This window comes from Bos mutus, chromosome 19 (genome assembly GCF_027580195.1).
Source record: "Bos mutus isolate GX-2022 chromosome 19, NWIPB_WYAK_1.1, whole genome shotgun sequence".
NCBI lineage: Eukaryota > Metazoa > Chordata > Mammalia > Artiodactyla > Bovidae > Bos > Bos mutus.
In genome coordinates, this window is record NC_091635.1 from 41,339,366 (window position 1) to 41,360,821 (window position 21,456).

The 21,456-nt window shown below is 34.5% G+C and overlaps 1 protein-coding gene across 2 annotated transcripts in view; it reads right to left on the bottom strand.

The window, feature by feature from the left end:
* Positions 1 to 21,456, bottom strand: part of TAOK1 (TAO kinase 1) — a 109,838-nt gene that overhangs the window by 30,854 nt on the left and 57,528 nt on the right. Inside the window, exons 4-12 of one of the 2 annotated variants that reach the window (XM_070390327.1) lie at positions 21,038 to 21,139; positions 19,739 to 19,784; positions 19,106 to 19,202; positions 17,013 to 17,126; positions 11,953 to 12,044; positions 8,544 to 8,637; positions 6,839 to 6,920; positions 4,395 to 4,562; positions 1,940 to 2,143 (exon numbers count right to left, since the gene is read on the bottom strand). In XM_070390327.1, coding sequence (XP_070246428.1) covers positions 1,940 to 2,143; positions 4,395 to 4,562; positions 6,839 to 6,920; positions 8,544 to 8,637; positions 11,953 to 12,044; positions 17,013 to 17,126; positions 19,106 to 19,202; positions 19,739 to 19,784; positions 21,038 to 21,139 — 999 coding nt within the window. Of the gene's footprint in view, positions 1 to 1,939; positions 2,144 to 4,394; positions 4,563 to 6,838; positions 6,921 to 8,543; positions 8,638 to 11,952; positions 12,045 to 17,012; positions 17,127 to 19,105; positions 19,203 to 19,738; positions 19,785 to 21,037; positions 21,140 to 21,456 lie in introns of those variants that run through there. The other variant, XM_070390328.1, reaches the window with a different exon arrangement.

Sequence of the window (21,456 nt, forward strand, 5' to 3'; positions counted from 1 at the left end):
GCCTTAGAAAGTATCACTATGAACAAAGCTAGTGGAGGTGATGGAATCCCAGTTGAGCTATTTCAAATCCTGAAAGATGATGCTGTGAAAGTGCTGCACTCAATATGCCAGCAAATTTGGAACACTCAGCAGTGGCCACAGGACTGGAAAAGGTCAGTTTTCATTCCAATCCCAAAGAAAGGCAATGCCAAAGAATGCTCAAACTACCACACAATTGCACTCATCTCACATGCTAGTAAAGTAATGCTCAAAATTCTCCAAGCCAGGCTTCAGCAATATGTGAACCGTGAACTTCCTGATGTTCAAGCTGGTTTTAGAAAAGGCAGAGGAACCAGAGATCAAACTGCCAACATCCGCTGGATCATGGAAAAAGCAAGAGAGTTCCAGAAAAACTTTTTCTGCTTTATTGACTATGCCAAAGCCTTTGACTGTGTGGATCACAAGAAACTGTGGAAAATTCTGAAAGAGATGGGAATACCAGACCACCTGACCTGCCTTTTGAGAAACCTATATGTAGGTAAGGAAGCAACAGTTAGAACTGGACATGGAACAACAGACTGGTTCCAAATAGGAAAAGGAGTATGTCAAGGCTGTATATTGTCACCCTGCTTATTTAACTTATATGCAGAGTACATCATGAGAAACGCTGGACTGGAAGAAACACAAACTGGAATCAAGATTGCCAGGAGAAATATCAATAACCTCAGATATGCAGATGACACCACCCTTATGGCAGAAAGTGAAGAGGAACTCAAGAGCCTCTTGATGAAAGTGAAAGTGGAGAGTGAAAAAGTTGGCTTAAAGCTCAACATTCAGAAAACGAAGATCATGGCATCCGGTCCCATCACTTCATGGGAAATAGATGGGGAAACGGTGGAAACAGTGTCAGACTTTATTTTTCTGGGCTCCAAAATCACTGCAGATGGTGACTGCAGCCATGAAATTAAAAGACGCTTACTCCTTGGAAGGAAAGTTATGACCAACCTAGAAGCATATTAAAAAGCAGAGACATTACTTTGTCAACAAAGGTCCGTCTAGTCAAGGCTATGGTTTTTCCTGTGGTCATGTATGGATGTGAGAGTTGGACTGTGAAGAAGGCTGAGTGCCAAAGAATGGATGCTTTTGAACTGTGGTGTTGGAGAAGACTCTTGAGAGTCCCTTGGACTGCAAGGAGATCCAACCAGTCCATTCTGAAGGAGATCTGCCCTGGGATTTCTTTGGAAGGAATGATGCTACAGCTGAAACTCCAGTACTTTGGCCACCTCATGTGAAGAGTTGACTCATTGGAAAAGATTCTGATGCTGGGAGGGATTGGGGGCAAGAGGAGAAGGGGACGACAGAGGATGAGATGGCTGGATGGCATCACTGACTTGATGGACGTGAGTCTCAGTGAACTCTGGGAGTTGGTATTGGACAGGGAGGCCTGGCGTGCTGCAATTCATAGGGTCGCAAAGAGTCAGACACGACTGAGCGACTGATCTGATCTGATTTGATAATTAGACTCTAAGTTTTATTTTAAAGCTGTAAACATTATATGGATAATGTAAAGTGACCAAAATCACTTTTGGTCACCATCCATCCTAATCCTTTCTCCCATGCTTCAAAAATATTATATTAATATTACAATGAATTTCATGAGTATACCTACTATTTTTAAAGTACTTCATTTTCCATCTAAGTGACTTCAAATAATACATTATATATAGTATCTTCTGAGATATTTTTAAAATATTCTTTCCATATTCTCAAGACATTAGTTTTACAAATGCAGATATTATACTGGAAATTAACAAGCCTACTGCCATTTTCAAATAAGTTACCTAAAACTGTTCCCAACTTCCGAAACAGGAAAAAAAAAAAAATTAACTCTTAAACTAACTAGATGAATTAAATTATTTACCAAAGCTGATTTTTTTTTCACTGAAATCCAAATACTCACAGGTTTTAAGTGGATGACAGAACTATTAGACATCACTGTGTGGTCTCCCTCCATCATGTCTAGCTCACTCTTGTCATCTGAGGCATCTGGAAGACTGTTAACACTACTACTTTGGCTACTGGCACTGATGGACATACTGGGAATAGACTGATTACTTCCAACGCTATTCACTGTTCCTGTCCGTCCAACACCATGATCCTGTTCCTAGGGAAAAAAAGAGCAATAGGTTCAGATATCTCCATCTCTCTTGATTTCTTAAATAGAAGCATCAAGCACACTGCTTGGCCAACAGTCTTTAGAAAGTCAGAGGTCTATCATGAGATATTCCCTTTATTTGGTGAAACCAGGAAGTTAATCCGTAACAGAAAAATAAACAAATAAAAATGACCAACAAGTAAATAAAAACCTGACCAACTATGTGAAGTCAATTTATCAGCCAAACCAGCCACAGGCTGGTTTTTGTAAAAGTGGTTTTAAAAAAAAACCCCAGCCACGAGCACCACCCTCCCCTGAGCAGGGTGAGAGGAGGCGCCAGCTCTGGGCTTTGAGGTCTGAGGCGTGTGGTCTCCTGGCCTGGCGTCATCTCCCTGGAGGCAGGCAGCACCCTGAGGGAATACTTCCAAAATACTTCCGAAGTAAAGCATTTTCTCTAAACTGTCTGCCATTTTTTGAAATCCATTTTTACCACACATCTCATTGGGTATAGAGAGAGATTTTGCTCATTTCTCAATAATTCCCATGGTTAAAATAAGCCCCAACCATGAGAATTCCCTAGTGGTATGGTTTAGGAGTCCAGCACTTTCACTGCTGAGGGAGGGCCTGGGTTCAATCTCTGGTCAGGGAACTAAGATCTCACAAGCCACAGGGCGTAGGAAAAGAATAAATCAGAAAAACAAGCCCCAACTTAAAAAAAAAAAAAAAATCCTAGAAACACCTCCTTTTAGTTATTTTTTGTTGAAGTCTTTTGTAAGTATATTTTTCTTTCTTTCTTAAAAATTCTACCACCAAAGAATTCCTATTTTTCTTAAATTAAAAATTATGTATTATATATACATATATACACACACACATATACATATAAAATCACAAGAATGTTTTTCTGAAGTGACCAACATTTTAGTAGTGTTACCATACCAAAATTCTCTAAGATATGGAGAATTTAATATAGACATATGGTATATACAAAGGAACTTTTCTCATATCTCTAGCCCAACAGAGATGCTGTTATAGATTTAACTACATGAGAAATTTATTAATTTTAAAACTTTATTTTATTCAAAATTTTATTTCATGTATCTAAAATATCCCACAATAAAGTAACCCAAAGCAATTTTCAAAAGATTATCATAAGAACTAAAAAATGAAAAAACCCAAAACTGTTGGTTAAGAAAATCTTGCATTTTACAGTTCAGTAATTGTGCAGCACTATTAAAAAAGTAACTGCTTCTCCTAGTTTCCAAATGTAAAATGATATTTCTCACTGGAAAACAGTAAAAAACAAACCAAAGCTCTAGAATTCTGACAGAAGCAAAGAAAAGTGAAAATACTTATAGTAAAAGCTTTATATGTATATTTCAACATGAGAAAGTTCTATAACATATCCATTGCACATTTGTATTTCCATTCTCCCTAAAAAGCAACAAAAAAAGAACTTGACCTTGAGAGTGAGAGCTATCTGAATTTGAACCCATATGCCTCTACCTACACTGAGTAAACCACTGAGCCTTGCTTTACACATAGCTTCAATACTCTGGCTACCTGATGAGAAGAGCCAACTCTTTGGAAAAGACCCTGATGCTGGGGAAAGACTGAAGGCAGGAGGAGAAGGGGACCACAGAGGATAAGATGGTTGGATGGCATCACTGACTCAATGGACATGAGTCTGAGCAAACTCTGGGAGATGGTGAAGGACAGGGAAGCCTGGTGTGCTGCAGACCATGGGGTCGCAGAGAGTCAGACACAACTGAGTGACTGAACTGAACTGAAAATAAGTATTTCAGAACTGTGTAGATGGAATGAAACTATGCAGAACTGAAAAGAAATGTCCTTGGTAATACAGTAGAATGCTTAGTAACTTGCTAATGACTTGTCAGTGAGTAACTTCCAGAGTCTATAATTTTATATATTTTCAAAAGCATGTCTCTCACAATTGAGACAATAAGGCAAAAAAGGGTTCAGTGGCTAAGAAATTTGAAAGGGACAAAATTAAACAAAGTTGAATTTGTTTATTTAATAAAAGACGTTGCTGAGCTTTACTATATATGCCAATGTGCACAACAAAGGGACTGAATTTAAAGAACACAACACCGTTTTTCCCACATGGGATTTTACAGGACCAGTGTTAAGAAAACACAAATGGGAACCACTGATATAAGAGATTCATGATGTAAAAGACGAGCTCCACAAGAAAAGAAGCTGATGAAGAGAGCTCAATATTGATTCATTTCTAAATTACCTCTTCTTCTTCCTGTGCTTCTACTGCTGGTCCATTATGTGCCTCCTGGAACAGGAGTTTCTTCATCTTTCGATACTGCAGATTGTCCAGCTCTCTTACTGCATCTTTTGTCCTCTGAATAAGATCTATTAACACTGTTTCAGGGCGCTCCCGAAGAACAAACATGTGCTGGATAAAAGAATGTAAAAGTCAAGTTGAAACCTATTTTTCCATTAATACAAATGTACACCTCTCTTAGCTGCAGAAGGAAATGGCAACCGATTCCAGTATTCTCGCCTGGAAAATTCCACAGACAGAAGAGCCCAGTGGGCTACAGGCTATGGGGTTGCAAAGAGTCAGACACAAATGAGCATGCACACATGTGCCCCTTCTTAGACTCTAGAGTTACTATCCTAAATAATCATCATAGATAATGCCTATAATCTATAGCTATTCTATTATATTTCTGACTTCTTATAAAATCATTATTTATATATATTTACTCTGTGCCTACATTTTATATAAACTTTGGTCAACTAAAAATGTAGAGTTGAAATGATAAAAGGGTTTAATTAAATACTAAGAAGTAAGCCCAATTACAGCCCTAAACAAATGCTAAAAAAAGGTTTACATATTCTTAGAACTGTTGATTTCACAGAAAAGGCATGTCAGTTCTGAGTTTTATTAGGTTTCAAGAGAAATGTATTTACTGCTGGTGAATTATGTAATATAAACCTGGATATTTTGGGTTCCTTTATATATTGCATAAACAATACTCTTCATAAAACACTAGTAGTTGATTAAAAGGCATATTATTAGTGATTTTTACTAACATTGAATAAAACTTAACCTTATCAAATAAGGAAAAGTTGAAAGAATAATTTCACCTTTAGAGTATCACTGCTACATTTTGATGTTTCTTTTCAGAAATTTTCTATATACAGATTTTTGTTTTATAGATCATAAATATATAGATTGCAGAAAGACACTTTCCGCCCTTGACTTCATGAGATGCCCCTGAATTTCTGTAACACTTACCTTTTTTGTTAGCCAAACTTACTTCTTCTCTATGTAAAGAGTTCTAACTATACCATATTTGGTTCTGCTTCACTATCATAAGACTGTTATTTCAAATTTGTAAACATAATGCCTACAGAATATTTCATCAAAGGTTTATGCCAAAGTTCCATTACCCTAATTCTGGACAGTTATTTCCAACTTTTAATTCAGAGATAAATAGCTTCATAGAATTCTTAAAAAAATTTTTAAATTCATTAGAATTTTTTTCTATTTTTTTCTTTATGATGAATCATGAAAGAAATGTCAGGCCAAAGGGAAAGAAACACTTGCTAGATACTTCCTATCATTTCCAATAAGGCTGTGCCAATATATGCTATCAACTAGGTGAATGAACACTATATTCAGACTTGGAACCTAATCACCAAATACCAAATACCTGGGCTTGGTAGGTTGGGTTATACCCAAAGAGTTTCTTTCACCTCTATTGGGCAAGTATGAGAAACAAGTCACATTCTTCCTTTTTCCTGAGCCTTAGCTTGGTATGTATCACTATTTATCAATACAATATTCCATATTCTTATCCCAACTTCATATCTTATATTTCTAAGTCTGCCAGTTTTCTACATACAGATCTTGCTTATTTTTCACTAATATAATTCCCAAGTATACCAAACATTTTGTTGCTATTGTGAGTACCAATTTAGTCAAGTTTTCATTTCTTAGAGTATGAGTGAGCTTACTGCCTAAAATTCCTCAAGCATTATTGAAAATCAGTATTGCTCTTCTACACACTAAAGTTTCAAGTAATACTACTGAATACATGTAAGAACCTTTCAATTTCTTTGTATCTTTAACTGAGGTGCATTGATGAAAATAAACTTAATCCATTTGAAACTGTAAAACATTCATGCAAAAATAGGCTATTTAAATTTTATAGTGAAAAACCAGTAAGACTTCTTAGGGTCACAAAGAAAATCAAATCCCATTTTACCACTGCTTTATCTAGATGTTTTAAGAACTATATTAAGCTCAACACACTATTACTGCTATTGATACAATAGTCAACTGCCAAGTGAAATAATAAATTTTTGAGAACAGGAAGCATATAAATCTCATATTTAAACGAGGCAATGAAACTTTGTGAAATCTGAAGAGTACACACGATTTAAAAAATCTTTTCATTGCTAAGTTAGAAAATTTTATTTTCAAAATGGAAACAAAAATATGATATTCATTTTAACAATTTCTTTTAAAATCTCTTTTCTCTCACAATATTTATGTAAATATATCACATATCATTTCTATTTCCTTCATATTACTTTAATAGAATACATAGTATTTTAGTTAACAACCAGTAGCGCATACCTAATATTGATTCCAAATCAAAGAAAAATGACACATTAAAAAAATTTCTTAGGGGTAGAAAACAGTATAATTGAACTGACCTTTAAAAGTTCCTCTGATGTAGGGCGATCTTGAGGGATTTTCTGGAGGCAAGAATCTACAAAGTTGCGAAAATAATCAGACCTATTGTAAAGGAAAGTATCAAGTGAACATATTGCTATTTCCTTTAAAAACACACCAGCAAAACAAAGCATGTGCCTACTGCTGGGAGCGGGGATGGAAATGAAACGATAAAAAAAAGCAGATATAGATACATTTCATATATGTCTATGAAAAGTTATCTAAAGCAGCCAATGAGTCTTCACCATTTTCCAAAGATAAATTTGCACAGATTATTTTAAATTTCTGCTCCCACAATTAAAATATCACAGCGCATTCTATATAGAGGAAAAGTTAGAAAAGCCAATATTTTCTTTTTTGCATTCAAATCTAGGATAACTTTCTTATTATTTTTCTCCCTATAAACCACCTCTCTCTCTTCTTTGCCCCTTGGATCATCTTCTGTATAGTGGGATTCAGAGTATTACTCCATTTGCTTTGGAAGCAGTACTCCATACAGCTAAGTATTTGGTATCCCTGAGCAAATGGATATAACTTCCATTAAATCCAGAAAACCAGCTGAGATTTCTTTTTTAAACATTTAAAACACTGGAAGTCTGTAACCCATTATTAATGTATAATGTTACTGATGAGAGTTCAAAGAATATTAAGTAATTACTAGTCCACTGGTGTTCGTCTTCAATATCTAAGTAAGATTTTAAATTCCTTATAGGCAAAAAAGAAATTCTCTTTCGAATCCCTGAAGTATCAAACACAGCGTGTAGACAATCTGTGTTCAATTCATTATTTATATGTATCATAATACTAAACTCGGTCCCAAAAGATTCCTTTTATGTGTATTTACTTAAGACCTATGAATATGTTAGTTAAGCCTTATCATTGGCCCATTAAATTATTTATTATCAATTTATTATTTAATAATTTATTAAATTCCAATAATTAAATTATTTAATTATTAAATTATTGGCAACTAATGCATCTATTTTGAACTTTACAATATTTATTAAATATGCTGTTTATTTCCTTAGAATTTTTCAAATGTTTGATACCCATGAGGAATTAATTTCCCACTAAAATTTTCTATCACTGATGAAATCCTGGTTTTTAAAAACTGTAAATCAGGTCTCTATAAGCTTTTTACACTAATGAACTTAATTTTTCAAATCAAGGAAGCAATAGGAGAGAAAAACATTAAGCAATTTGAATAATAAATGTCATAATGACAATTAGAATGATTTCAAAGTTATGAATTTATCTGGTAATTCTGATAAATCAAACTGTTTTACCTATTTCATATGCTATATAAATTATAAGCCATTCCCCAATTGAACATCACTACAGGTTGTGGCAATCTATATTTCAGTTGTAAAATACTATGTTTAAATCATGCTATTTATTATATAATCAGGGTTATATGTGTTTCTGAAGTTCAAAAAACTAAATATTTTTTTGTAAAAAGCAAATACTTTTTGCTTATATGTGGTATCAATCTAGCCTTTATTTCTGAACTGAGTCATATATCTGCTAAGAAAAGCACACATAATAAAGGATTAACATGATAGAACCTATTTTAATAATTTTTCAGTAATACATTTTACCTAATTGAAATGAAATCACTTTGATAACATTATGAAAAAGCATTTAATTTATACAATGTTGAGTAATATATCTCTTAGCAATACTTACCATTCGTTAGACTGTAGTGTAGGGGATTCATTTTGGGCTATGTGATATAAGGCACTCATTGCATTCATATTAAATAAAGGAGGTTTCCTTTCCGCTGTAAAAGAAAAAAAACTTTCCTGTTAAAATATATGCCTGTTAAACAGGGACACACAAGTACTATTTTTTGTTATTTTTTAAATAATTTTAAACTTCAAGTAGAGTTCAAAGAATTTTTTAAAGTCAATCAATGTGCAGTAAATTGCTGGCCAGATGCTCCACCATTCCTAAATACTTTAGTGTTTATTTTCTGAAACATACTCTACTAAAAAAAACTAACACATCCACTAAATTAGACCATTAACACTGATACATGACTATCATCTCATCCTCAAATCCCATTCAAGTTTCAATCAAGTATCCCAATAATGTCCTCAGTAGCAAAAGTGTCCTTTGGTCATTTGTATCCTTCAAGGAAACTATTTTATCTAAGTTGTTACATTTATTAACATAAAGTTGTTCACAGTATTTCCTTATGATTCTTTTAATACCTGTAGTGATGTCATATCTTATTTCTGATAGTGCTTTGTGTCTTCTCTCTTCTTTTCCTGATCAGTTTGACTAGAGGTTTATCAATTTTATTAATTTTCTCAAAGAAGTAGTTTTTAGTTTCACCGATGTTCTCTACTGCTTCTCTGCTTCTATTTAGCTGATTTCTGCTTTGATATTTTTATTCTTTGTTATGCTTATTTTGGGTTGAATTTCCCTTTCTTTATCCAGACTCAAGGTGACAGCTGAAGTCATTACCTTGATTATTTTGAAGTATAGAAGACTTTTCAATACCCCTCAATTCTGGTTGGTTCTAAAGATTAAATTTGGGTCATACAACTTTGATAGAAATATCACAAAAGTAAATAATATATTTTTCAAATTTATACTATGAGATGATATGAGATGATATATAATTTCAAATGGTTCCATTATTGATGGTATTCACTGACCACTTAAATAATTACCTTAAGGTAATCAAAATTGATGTTGAATTTTGTCTAAAGATTTTTTCTGCATCTATTGAGATCACTGTATGATTTTTATCTTTCATTTTGTTATTGTGATGTCTCATACTGATTGATTTGTGGATTTTGAACCATCCTTCATCCTTGGAATAAATCCCACTTGATCATGGTGTATGATCCTTTACTGTATCGTTGCATCCAGTTAGCTAATATTTTGTTGAGGATTTGTGCATCTATGCTACTATTATTGTGTGGCTGTTGATTTCTCCCTTTTGGTCTGTTTATATTGTTTTATGTATTTAGGTGATCCTATGATGGGTACATAAATATTTACAAATGTTATAACCTCTGCTGAACTGACCTCTTTGTCATTATGTAATATTCTTGTCTCTTACTGCAGCCTCTTTTTTAATTAAAAAATTTTTTCTCCAGCTTTATTGAGACATAATTAATATATAACATTGTATAAATTTAAGGAGTGCAATGCGCTGATTGGATACATTTATATATGGCAAAACAATTTCCACCATAGCATTAGCTAACACTTCCATCCCATCACACAATTCTTATTTCTTTTTTGGTGATGAGAACATTTAAGGACCAGTCTCTTGCAACTTTCAAGTATATAATGTGGTGCTGTGATGAGGTTTACACTCCGGTAACTGACATCTTAAGATGTGACAAGAATTCCCTGGCTGTCTAGTGGTAATACTTGGTGCTTTCATAGCTGTGGGATGAAGTTTAGGGAACTAAGATCCTACAATCTTTGAGAGCCTGAAGCCCACCAAGCTTCCCTGTCCATGGAATTTTCCAGGCAAGAATACTGGAGTGGGTTGCCATTTCCTCCTCCACAGTCTCTGTTTTAAAGTCTACTTTGATAGTCTTTGTTTTAAAGTCTATTTTGTCTGATACTTATAAAGTCTATTTTGTTCGAGGCTTTTGAACTATGGTGTTGGAGAAGACTCTTGAGAGGCTCTTGGACTGCATGGAGATCAAACCAGTCAATCCTAAAGGAAATCAACCCTGAATATTCATTGGAAGGACTGATGCTGAAGCTAAAGCTCCAATATTTTGGCCACCTGATGTGAGAGCCAACTCATTAGGAAAAACCCTGATACTGGGAAAGATTGAAGGCAGGAGGAAAAGCGGATGACAGAGGACAAGAGAGTTGGATGGCATCCCTGACTCAATGGACGATAAGTCTGGGCAAGCTCCGAGAGATGGTGAAGGACAGCGAAGCCTGGCGAGCTGGAGTCTATGGGGTTGCAAAGAATTGGACACAGCTAAGAGACTGAACAAGAACCCCAGTATTCTTTTGGTTTCTACTGACATGGAATATCTTCTTCCATTCCTCACTTTCAGTCTCCATGTGTCCCTCACATCTGGAGTGAGTCTCATGTAGGCAATATATAGACAGGTTTTGTTTTTTCATCCATTCAGTCATTTCTTTTGATTGGAGAATTTAGCTCACTTACAATTAATTACTGATAAGCATATATACCCATTACATTTTGTTAACTGGTTTCTGGCTGTTTTGTAATTCCTCTGCTCCTTTCTTTTCTCTTGCTCTCCTCCCTTTGTGATCTGATGACTGTCTTTAGTGTTCGGTTTGGACTTTCTCTGTATCTTTCACGTCGCAGTTTACATCTTTCTATCTTGTGTCTCCATTAACAAATTACTGTAGTTAATAGTTCTTTTATTTTCCTTCTAATCCTTTTATACCCTCAATATATACTTTTATAATCAGAAAAAGTGGTACATTTATTTTTATAAACACCATTGTATAATCATGCCTCAAAACAACAAACCAGGGGTCTTTTTCATCAGATTAACTGTAATCAAACATATAAACCCATCTATGGAAAATCTTGCACTTTAAGATTTATTTCTTGGTCATAAGACATAAGCTATGAGATGGTCCACTGCTTTAAACATAGTTCCATTTATATGCAACAGAACAAAATGTGTGCATAAAATCAAACTGCTACAATATGTGGGCAGACACATAGATTCACATATTTAACTCAAAGTAGTAAGGACCTCAGGTAAAGGTAAGTAACTCATAAATGCTTTAGAGACCATCTGTAGATGGCAAATCTAGCAATCACATATATAATCAAGTGTTTAACAAGTATTCGTTAATATTAAGACAATTATACAGTGGAAAATTATTTAAGATCTAATTTAACAGAGCAAATATAATATACACTATATATAGAATATATATATAACCTAATGTATATATTATATACAACTTATATACATAACCTTATATGTATCAGATAACCAAAATGAAACCTTTAAAATATTGCTCCCTTTAGTGACCAACATAAAAAATAAAAAGCTGTAGTTTGGTATAGAAATGGAGGTAAAACACAGATCAAAACTTACTACATAGTAATAAAGAACATGCTTACCTAATTCAATACAAGTTATACCGAGAGACCATACATCTACTTTTCCATCATACTGTCCTTCATCCATGGCTAAAATTACTTCTGGGGCCATCCTAAAAAAACAAAATGTCATTTAAATTAAAGTTAAAAAAAAATGTATGCTAGTCTTTTAAAATGTAATGACTATCTATATGGAGAACACTTGTGTGGATTCCTGGCAAGACATCTGGACATAATTTTGAAAAAGAGAAATAAATGCATTACAGGTTGTGAGGTAAATATTTAACTTTGCTTGTATAGTGTGAGACTCATTCTCACCATCTATCATGATCATGTAACAGCATCCTAAAGGAAGGATGCCTGAGAGCAAGGTTGTATTCCGTATCTGTTCAAGTTTGCGGGTTCGAATATTGTATATCCTTTAGCCCAGTGATTCTCAAACATTTTGGTCTCAAGATTCCATCTGATTTTTGCTTGAAAGAGGGAATTTTATCACTGGCACTGAATACCATCAGTTGTTTCCCTTGAAATGACAAGCTCACTCCATGTATTTCAGAAAGTATCTGTCACACTATCCAACAATGACTAACCATAGCTTGTCAGTCTTCTTTCAGATTAGAATAGTGTTCCATAATAAAAGTGGCTAGGGCAGCTGATAACTAAAATCATCACAAAGTTATTAACTTTATAACCAACCAACATGTGTCTTGGTTATAAAATGAAACACAGGACTTCCCTGGCAGTTCAGTTCAAACTCCATGCTCCCAGACCAGAGAGAGCAACATGGCCAAAAAAAAGCTAATTCCTGTCTTTCAGTTCACTCACTCAATCCTGTCCAACTCTTTGCGACCCCCTGGACTGCAGCATGCCAGGTTTTCCTGTCCATCACCAACTCCCAGAGCTTGCTCAAACTCATGTCCATCAAGTTGGTGATGCCATCCAACCATCTCATCCTCTGTCATCCTCTTCTCCAGCCTTCAATCTTTCACAGCATCAGGGTATTTTCCAATGAGTCAGTTCTTTGCATCAGGTGGCCAAAGTATAGGAACTTCAGCTTCAGCATCAGTCCTTCCAATGAATATTCAGGACTGATTTCCTTTAGGACTAACTGGTTTGATCTCCTTGCAGTCCATGGGACTCTCAAGAGTCTTCTCCAACACCACAGTTCAAAAGCATCAATTCTTCGGCACTCAGCTTTCTTCACAGTCCAACTCTCACATCCATACATGACTACTGGAAAAACCATAGCTTTGACTAGACAGACCTTTGTTCGCAAAGTAATGTCTCTGCTCTTAAACATGCTGCCTAGGTTGGTCATAGCTTTGCTTCCAAGGAACAAGTGTCTTTTAATTTCATGGCTGCCATCACCATCTGCAGTGATTTTGGAGTCCAAGAAAATAAAGTCTCTCACCGTTTCCATCGTTTCTCCATCGATTTGCCATGGAGTGATGGGACTGGATGTCATGATCTTCATTTTTTCAGTGCTGTTTTAAGTCAGCTTTTTCACTCTCCTCTTTCACTTTCATCAAGAGGCTCTTCAGTTCTTAACTTTCTGCCATAAGGGTGGTGTCATCTGCATATCCGAGGTTACTGATATTTCTCCCGGCAATCTTGATTCCAGCTTGTGCTACATCCAGCCCAGCATTTCTCATGATGTACTCTGCATATAAGTGAAATAAGTAGGGTGACAATATACAGACTTGACGTATTCCTTTCCCCATTTGGAACCAGTCTTTTGTTCCAGGTCCAATTCTAACTGTTGCTTCTTAACCTGCATACAGATTTCTCAGGAGGTGGGTCAGGTAGTCTGGTATTCCCATCTCTTTTGTTTCACAGTTTGTTGTGATCCACAGAGTCAAAGGCTTTGGCATAACCAATAAAGCAGATGTTTTTCTGGAACTCTCTTGCTTTTCCAATGATCCAACAGATGTTGGCAATTTGATCTCTGGTTCCTCTGCCTTTTCTAAATACAGCTTGAACATCTGGAAGTTCACAGTTCACATACTGTTGAAGCCTGGCCTGGAGAATTTTGAGCACTACTTTACTAGCATGTGAGATGAGTGCAATTGTGCGGTAGTTGGCACATTCTTTGGCATTGCCTTTCTTAGGGACTGGAATGAAAACTGACCTTTTCCAGTCCTGTGGCCACTGCTGAGTTTTCCAAATTTGCTGGTATATTGAGTGCAGCACTTTCACAGCATCATCTTTTAGAATTTGGAATAGTTCAACTGGAATTCCATCACCTCCACTAGCTTTGATAGTAGTAATGCTTCCTAAGGCCCACTTGACTTTGCATTCCAAGATGTCTGGTTCTAGGTGAATGATAACACCATCATGGTTATCTGGGTCATGAAGATCTTTTTTGTACAGTTCTTCTGTGTATTCTTGCCACCTCTTCTTAATATCTTCTGCTTCTGTAAGGTCCATACCATTTCTGTCCTTTATTTGTCCATCTTTGCATGAAATGTTCCCTTAGGATCTCTAATTTTCTTGAAGACATCTCTAGTCTTTCCCATTCTATTGTTTTCCTCTATTTCTTTGCACTGATCACTGAAGAAGGCTTTTTTAATCTCTCCTTGCTATTCCTTGGAACTCTGTATTCAAAGGGGATAGCTTTCCTTTTCTCCTGTCTTTAACTAGGATCTAATGTTCCTATGATACTTTACCTTTTACTTCGTATGTAATTTGGTATTAAGTACAGTTGCTGACTGTGTCAATAAGATTATTACCAGGTACACTTGTGTATGTGGGTAGCAGGTACCCATGTGCATTTGTGGAAAGACATATAAATATGAGCTTAGTTCCTGTGTTCCAAATGTACTATACACAAATTTTAAAATATATTCACTTTATTGTAAACTTTCTATTGTCAATAGCAGGGTATTTCCAATGTGTTCTTTAGGATGTTGAAGTAAGTTTGAGAAATTATAGTTAGGAAAAATTAAATGAGTAATTTGTTCTTTATTGCAGAACGTTTGAGGGCCTTTTTAATATTTAATACACTGATGTCTAAAGAGGGGAAGCACTAAGAAATATCATTCACTCACAGAACCCTTTTTTTAGAGAAGAGGACACTCTATCTAAACTAGGGTTTTACATAAGAAATTCTTGGTCATCTAGAGTAGCGGTCTTCAAATTTTTTTATTCATTATTTACCTTCAATGAATTTATAAAACCTATGTATCCCTTGCACATTTTTGAATTGATATATAAATTTTATAAACAGTTGCAAAGGATATAATGCACAGTATATGTCCACACATACACACAGAGTATATGTGCTTTAAAGATACTCAAAACTTGGGGTTGCAGAATTAGTTCACGCAATTTGTTAAAAACACTGCTGTGTAATATAATTAGCAAAGGCAGTCTTCATGGTCATATCAATCAGTTAAACCAGAATCACTTTGTGCCAGAAAGTCTGAATTCAATGCAAATAACATGTTAATGCATCCCCATGACAACCATGTCACAGTTATAAATTCTACACTGGAACAAAAGAAGGGAAGGGGAATGACTGGGGAGAAAGTAAAAGCAAGGGATAAAAGGAACAGAAGACAGATGACTGGAAAGGTACAAGGACTTGCCAAGAGTTTGTGTCCTGACTCGATCCTATATGTTCTCAAAATGTTCCTCTGGTGTTGCTTTGAGGCTTTGACAGTCCAGAGCAGTGAATCATTGCAATATTCAGGTTGGGTTAGAAGCCTTTCTTTTATAAAGCAGAAGGGAGATTTGAAAGGCAGGTGAAAAGATGACATAGTGGGCCTAAGACATCACTTTCAGTATACACAGAGAAAGAGGATACATTTGAAAGTTGAAGATCTGGAAAATTATTCCCTTCAAATTCGCTGACATTAATAATAAATTACTTATGGGTAAAATTAGATGATTCTATTTTCTTGGGCTCCAAAATCACTGTGAATGGTGACTGCGACCATGAGATTAAAAGATGCTTGCTTCTTGAAAGGAAAGTTATGACAAACCTGACAGCTTATTAAAAAGCAGAGACATCACTTTGCCAACAAAGGTCCGTACTGTCAAAACCATGGTTTTTCCAGAAGTCATGTACAGATGTGAGAGGTGGACCATAAAGAAGGCTGAGCACCAAAGAATTGATACTTTTGGATCGTGGTACTGGAAAAGACTCTTGAGAGTCCCCTGGACCGCAAGGAGATCAAATCAGTCAATCCTAAAGGAAATCAACCCTGAATATTCATTGGAAGGACTGATGCTGAAGCTCCAATGCTTTGGCCACCTTACGTGAAGATCCAACTCATTAGACCCTGAGGCTGGGAAAGACGAAGGAGAGGGAGCAACAGCATGAGATGGTTAGATAGCGTCACCAACTCAATGGACATGAATGTGAGCAAACTCCAGGAGATAATGGGGGACAGGGGAGCCCAGTGTGCTGCAGTCCATGGGGTTGCAAAGAGTCAGACACGATGTAGAAACTGAGTAACACACTTAGATGATGTCTAGAATTTCTTTCAAATTTAGGGGGGAGAGGAAGAGAGGGAGAGGTGAATGCATAGGGCAGGACAGACCATGTGATAATATTGTTGGGCTGAGTGACTGGTATGTAAGGGTTTGTTATACTTCCGCCAAGTATTATGTATCTTTAAAATTCTCCACAATAAAAATAAAAACAAAAAAACTCCAGAGAACTCCAAGTCCACTACCAGTCTTCAGGTATTCTTAGTATGAACATCAATGATATACAGTAAACATAAATCTAAAGAAAATACAAAAAAAAAAAAAAAAAAAACAAAAAAAGAAAATACAAAAATTTCTACTTAGCATTTCTAGCTTCTCCCCACTTGAATTTTTATTAAAGTCCCCACACCCAACATGATGCAAATAATAGAAAAGAATGTAGAAAGAGGCAAATTTTAAAAATTGGGGGATGTAAAGGGAGCACTCCAAATCTGTATTTGAAACTAACTATAATATTTAAACTTAAAATGTCCAAAATAACATTTTGTTTTCAGGAAAAAGATAAGACACTTTAAAAAATGCACAACCATATACAACCACACACAATTTCAATTATGAGGATTAAATCCAGATAAGATTATTCTTACCAATATGGCGTTCCCACAAAAGAATTGGCAGGAGATGCCATGGAAGCAGATCCAAAGTCAGCAAGTTTCACCTGGCCTGGCTCTGTCAGAAGGATATTTCCTGCTTTGATATCTCTGAGTTTAAGGAACACAAAAAATTATTTCTCTTTCCTTCACTGGATTGTGTAAAAGCGTGATAAAAATAAAATAAAAATTCATAAAATAGAAAAGGAGAAATCAAGATAATTAAGTCCAAGGATAATCTCTCAATTGGGGTAGAATTAATTAAGATCTAAAATAGAACACAAAAAATACAAAATTCATACTAAGTAACAATTTTGTAAAAGAGGAGGCAAAACAGCAATAAAAGACAGAAATTCAGGTGATTAAAGTGTAAAGTCTATATTTGAGGTCCTATTTATTGGTACAAACATGGTTTTAAATGGCTTTAAAAATTAAATTTAAATAGCTGACCACTCCTTTACAACCGTAAGATTTCTGAGCAGTCTACTTAATGTCAAAGAAAAAAAAAAAAAGAAAAGCATTTCATGTCCCCAATCATTTTGAAACCTTAGGATAGTTTTCCTAACTAAATATGAAATGAAAACAAACATTTGGATAATGTAATATCCATGACTGTAGAGAATTACGGATATTTATAAAATGGGACTGTAAGTCCAATGAGCACCATAACATACAATTATCCTTTCAAAAACAGAAAAACTAAGTTCTTAAGTACTTACTATAGTACAGTTCTTACCACAGTACTGTAGCGAACATAAATTAATCTATGTTCCTTCCATTCATTTCTTTTTTTAAATGAAGGGGTACTTTAGGGAATTCTCTGGTGGTCCAGTGGGTAGAACTTGGTGCTTTCACTGCTGTGAGCCCAGGTTCTACTCCTGGAGGGGAACTAAGATCCCACAAGCCGCTAAGTGCAAAGAAGTTAGGTTATAATTCCAAATCTTCTATTCACTTATTTACTAGTATGGAAATTTCTCCTGGACCTTACTCTAGGACCTGATGCTACTATAAAGTTTAATATGCATTCCCTGATTCACATATATAATCAAAACATGCTAATTTTCTTCTAAAATAGGCAAAACTAATATCAACACTAAAAATGCATTATAGAATTGCTTAAAGTTACTATTTATTATAAAGGATCATCGAGGATTAATACTCAAAAGCATAAAAAGTATTAAGTATCTTTTATTTATCCAGAGCATGGAATGAATGGAATAAATCTGGCATTATCACTTACCAGGAATTCAGAAGATCTAGGTTTAGTTCTAGTCTAAATCTATCTGGCTTTGTAAACTTTGAGAAATTAGTCACAAAATGGGAGAGCAGTTTCTTATAAGACTATGTAACCCTTATTGTCCTTTCCATTCCCCAAATTAAATGACTCCACAATTAAATTTCTACCACAAATCTATAAAGCGTACAATACAGGCAATATCTAAGAGATATTAAGGTTTGATTCCAGACTATCCGTACAAAGTGAGTATGCAATAAAGCAAGTCATATGAATTTTCTGGCCTCTCAGTGCATATAACAGTTATGTTTACACTACAGTGTAGGCTACTTAGTGTGCAATAGCCTTACTTTAAAAAACAATGTACACAACTTAATTCAAAAATATTTTACTGCTAAACAATGCCAAAACAATCATAATGGTAACATCAATGATCACTGATCACAGATCACCATAACAAAAAGGATGAAAAAGTTTGAAATACTGTGAGAATTATCAAAATGTGAAATATAAAGTGAGCAAATGCTGCTAGAAAAATGGCACTGAAAGACTTGCTTGACACAAGATTGCTACAGACTTTCAATTTGTAAAAACAAAATATCTGTGAAGTGAAATAAAGCAAAGCACAATAAAATGTATGCCTGTACTTCAGAAAGTCTGGCATCATGTATAGACAAAGATAAAACTTATCTTAAACAGAGAGATCAAGTGTACCAGTATGTTGTTCTTAACATGGACAAGAAGAAATGCTTTTATTTGGCTATAACCAACAAAATTTCAGGGTTAGTAAGTTTCAGGGTTGGTAAATACAACAAGTCATTGCTTATTAGTATATAACAATTTTCAAACTACTTACCTATGGATCATGGTATGAGAATGTAAGTAGGCTAATCCCTGGAGAGCACCATGTGTAATTGCTGCTATTTCCACTTCTTGTAATGGCTTTTTGTGAACTTAAAAAAAGTTATTTGAAAATACTTTTTATTTTTCTTTAAAAATAAATATAGATACCTAATATATAGGGCAATTTTTACAAACTAACAGTGTGCAAGAAGGGATATTCTCCTCAAGATAATAAAATAAGCCTACTGAACTTTACAACTTGTATATAGCTGTACCTAGCTGTGTAAGTATAGTTCACAGCCAATTCTGTCTAACCTGACAACAAATAAGCAATTATTTGGTGACTACAAAAACAAGAATAATAAATGTTCTCCCTTTATTCTCATATACCTTCACTGTGAATAGAAGAACAGATTAAGGTGAATGAAAGAATAAAAAAAAAAAAGTCATAATGAGAGAAAAAAATCACTTTTATGCTACTATATAATATTTAATGACCACAGTGCATATTATGCTGAGAACATAGAAAAGTTTAAGATTTTTATTCTTTCTGAAAAATTTGTACGTTATTTTTTAGAAATTTCTCATTGAATTCTCATTTTATTGTGCTAATATTATTTTTTCTTAATAATTAAAGGAAACCTACCTTCTAGTAAATCTGAAGCAGATCCTAAACAATATTCCATTACAAGCTACATGGGAAAAAAAAAAGTTATGAAAGCATTAAAATATATTATTAAAAAGATTCTATTTGAGATTAAATAAATTTACCAAAGAGTTCAAGAAGACAGCTTAAAGCAAAACAAATCCTAGTCACCATTTACCTTAAAAAAATGAATATTTATGTATTTAGTAATTTGTCAAATGTGTAAGTAGTGTTAATGGTACATTTACCAACATACAATTACTTGTACAAGATGTGTATTTCAGATATAACTACTACTAAAATTATAAAGGAATATACATACGCTGTTACTATTAATCTATAGTATATAGTATGCAGCGATACTGAAAATTGCTAGGAAGCAAAAAACTGTTCTCTGAACAAAGCTTAGGTTACAGTTAACGCAAACACAGAGCATCTTGAGCGATGCTCTGTGTTGAGCATCTTGAGCATCTTGACCTGGCACATAGAAGAGCATCTCTTCTATGTGCCAGGTAAATCCTCACAAATACCTTATGAGGTAGACCCTATCACTATGCTTATTGTACAAATGGAGAAACTTGAGAGACAGAGAGGTAATCTCCCCAAAGTCACTTTAAAAAAAAAAAAAAGGTCAAAGTTTTTCTTTAACCACAGCCTTTTATTTGAGTACCACCACGACCACCATCAAAATTAAACTGGATGAAAATGCACCCAAGATTACAAATCTAAGTTCAGTATACTAAAATGAAAATTAATTGTGAATTACTAATTACTCAAAATAAGGAATCATTCTTATTTAAAGAAAATTTGCCTTTCTCTTAAAAGATACAGTTATTATGCCCACACTGCTACAATATTACTACCATTATCACCTGAATGGCAACAATGGGGCAAAATTAATTCCCACTTCTTCTAACAAAGTGTCTCAACTCTCTAACATTAGTATTATTCAGCCAAGGAATCATAACCAGTTCAAATTTCACCAGGACTCATCAGGACTTCAACAAGATCTTTGTGGTTAAACAGATTACATTTATGTCAAAGATATGCTAGATTTCATCTTCAAATAACAGAACTGCTTTCACCAATGTTTGATAAACCATTTGAAGAATGATACTACTAAAAATGTCTGAGAACATTTTACCAGGTACATAAAAAGTTAGCTAAATCTCTGCAATAAATTTGCAAAACCTGTATTATCTTCTTTGCCTAGGATTCTAGGAAAAGCTGCTCTTCCTCTCAATAAGAACTAACATTTCAGCCAACTAAAATTATAGCAAGGGGAAAGAATATACCTACCCATGCTGTGTGCTCACGTAAATAGCAGCCTTTGTATTCTATACTGTTGGGATGTTTTATTCTTTGTAGAAACTTGACTTCCTTAATAATATCCTGCCATTTCTGTGGGGAGAAAAAAAAACAAATAAAGGAAAAAATTATGAACAGCTGCTTTTCCTTAGCAAGTTGTATAAGAAAAAAATAATTATTAGACTAAGATGGGTTATCAAGGACATACAACTTTATTTGTAATATTTAAATACCAAAATAATAAATTAGAAACTTACGTTTATACAGTATATAACTCAATTTACACAACTTACAAAATTATTCCATTCAGGGTAGGACAAATTTTAGTTTTGTAAAATGTACCATCAATGGGTCTTATTAAAATTTTACAATCACACATCAGATATATTGATGAAAACTATATACCATAT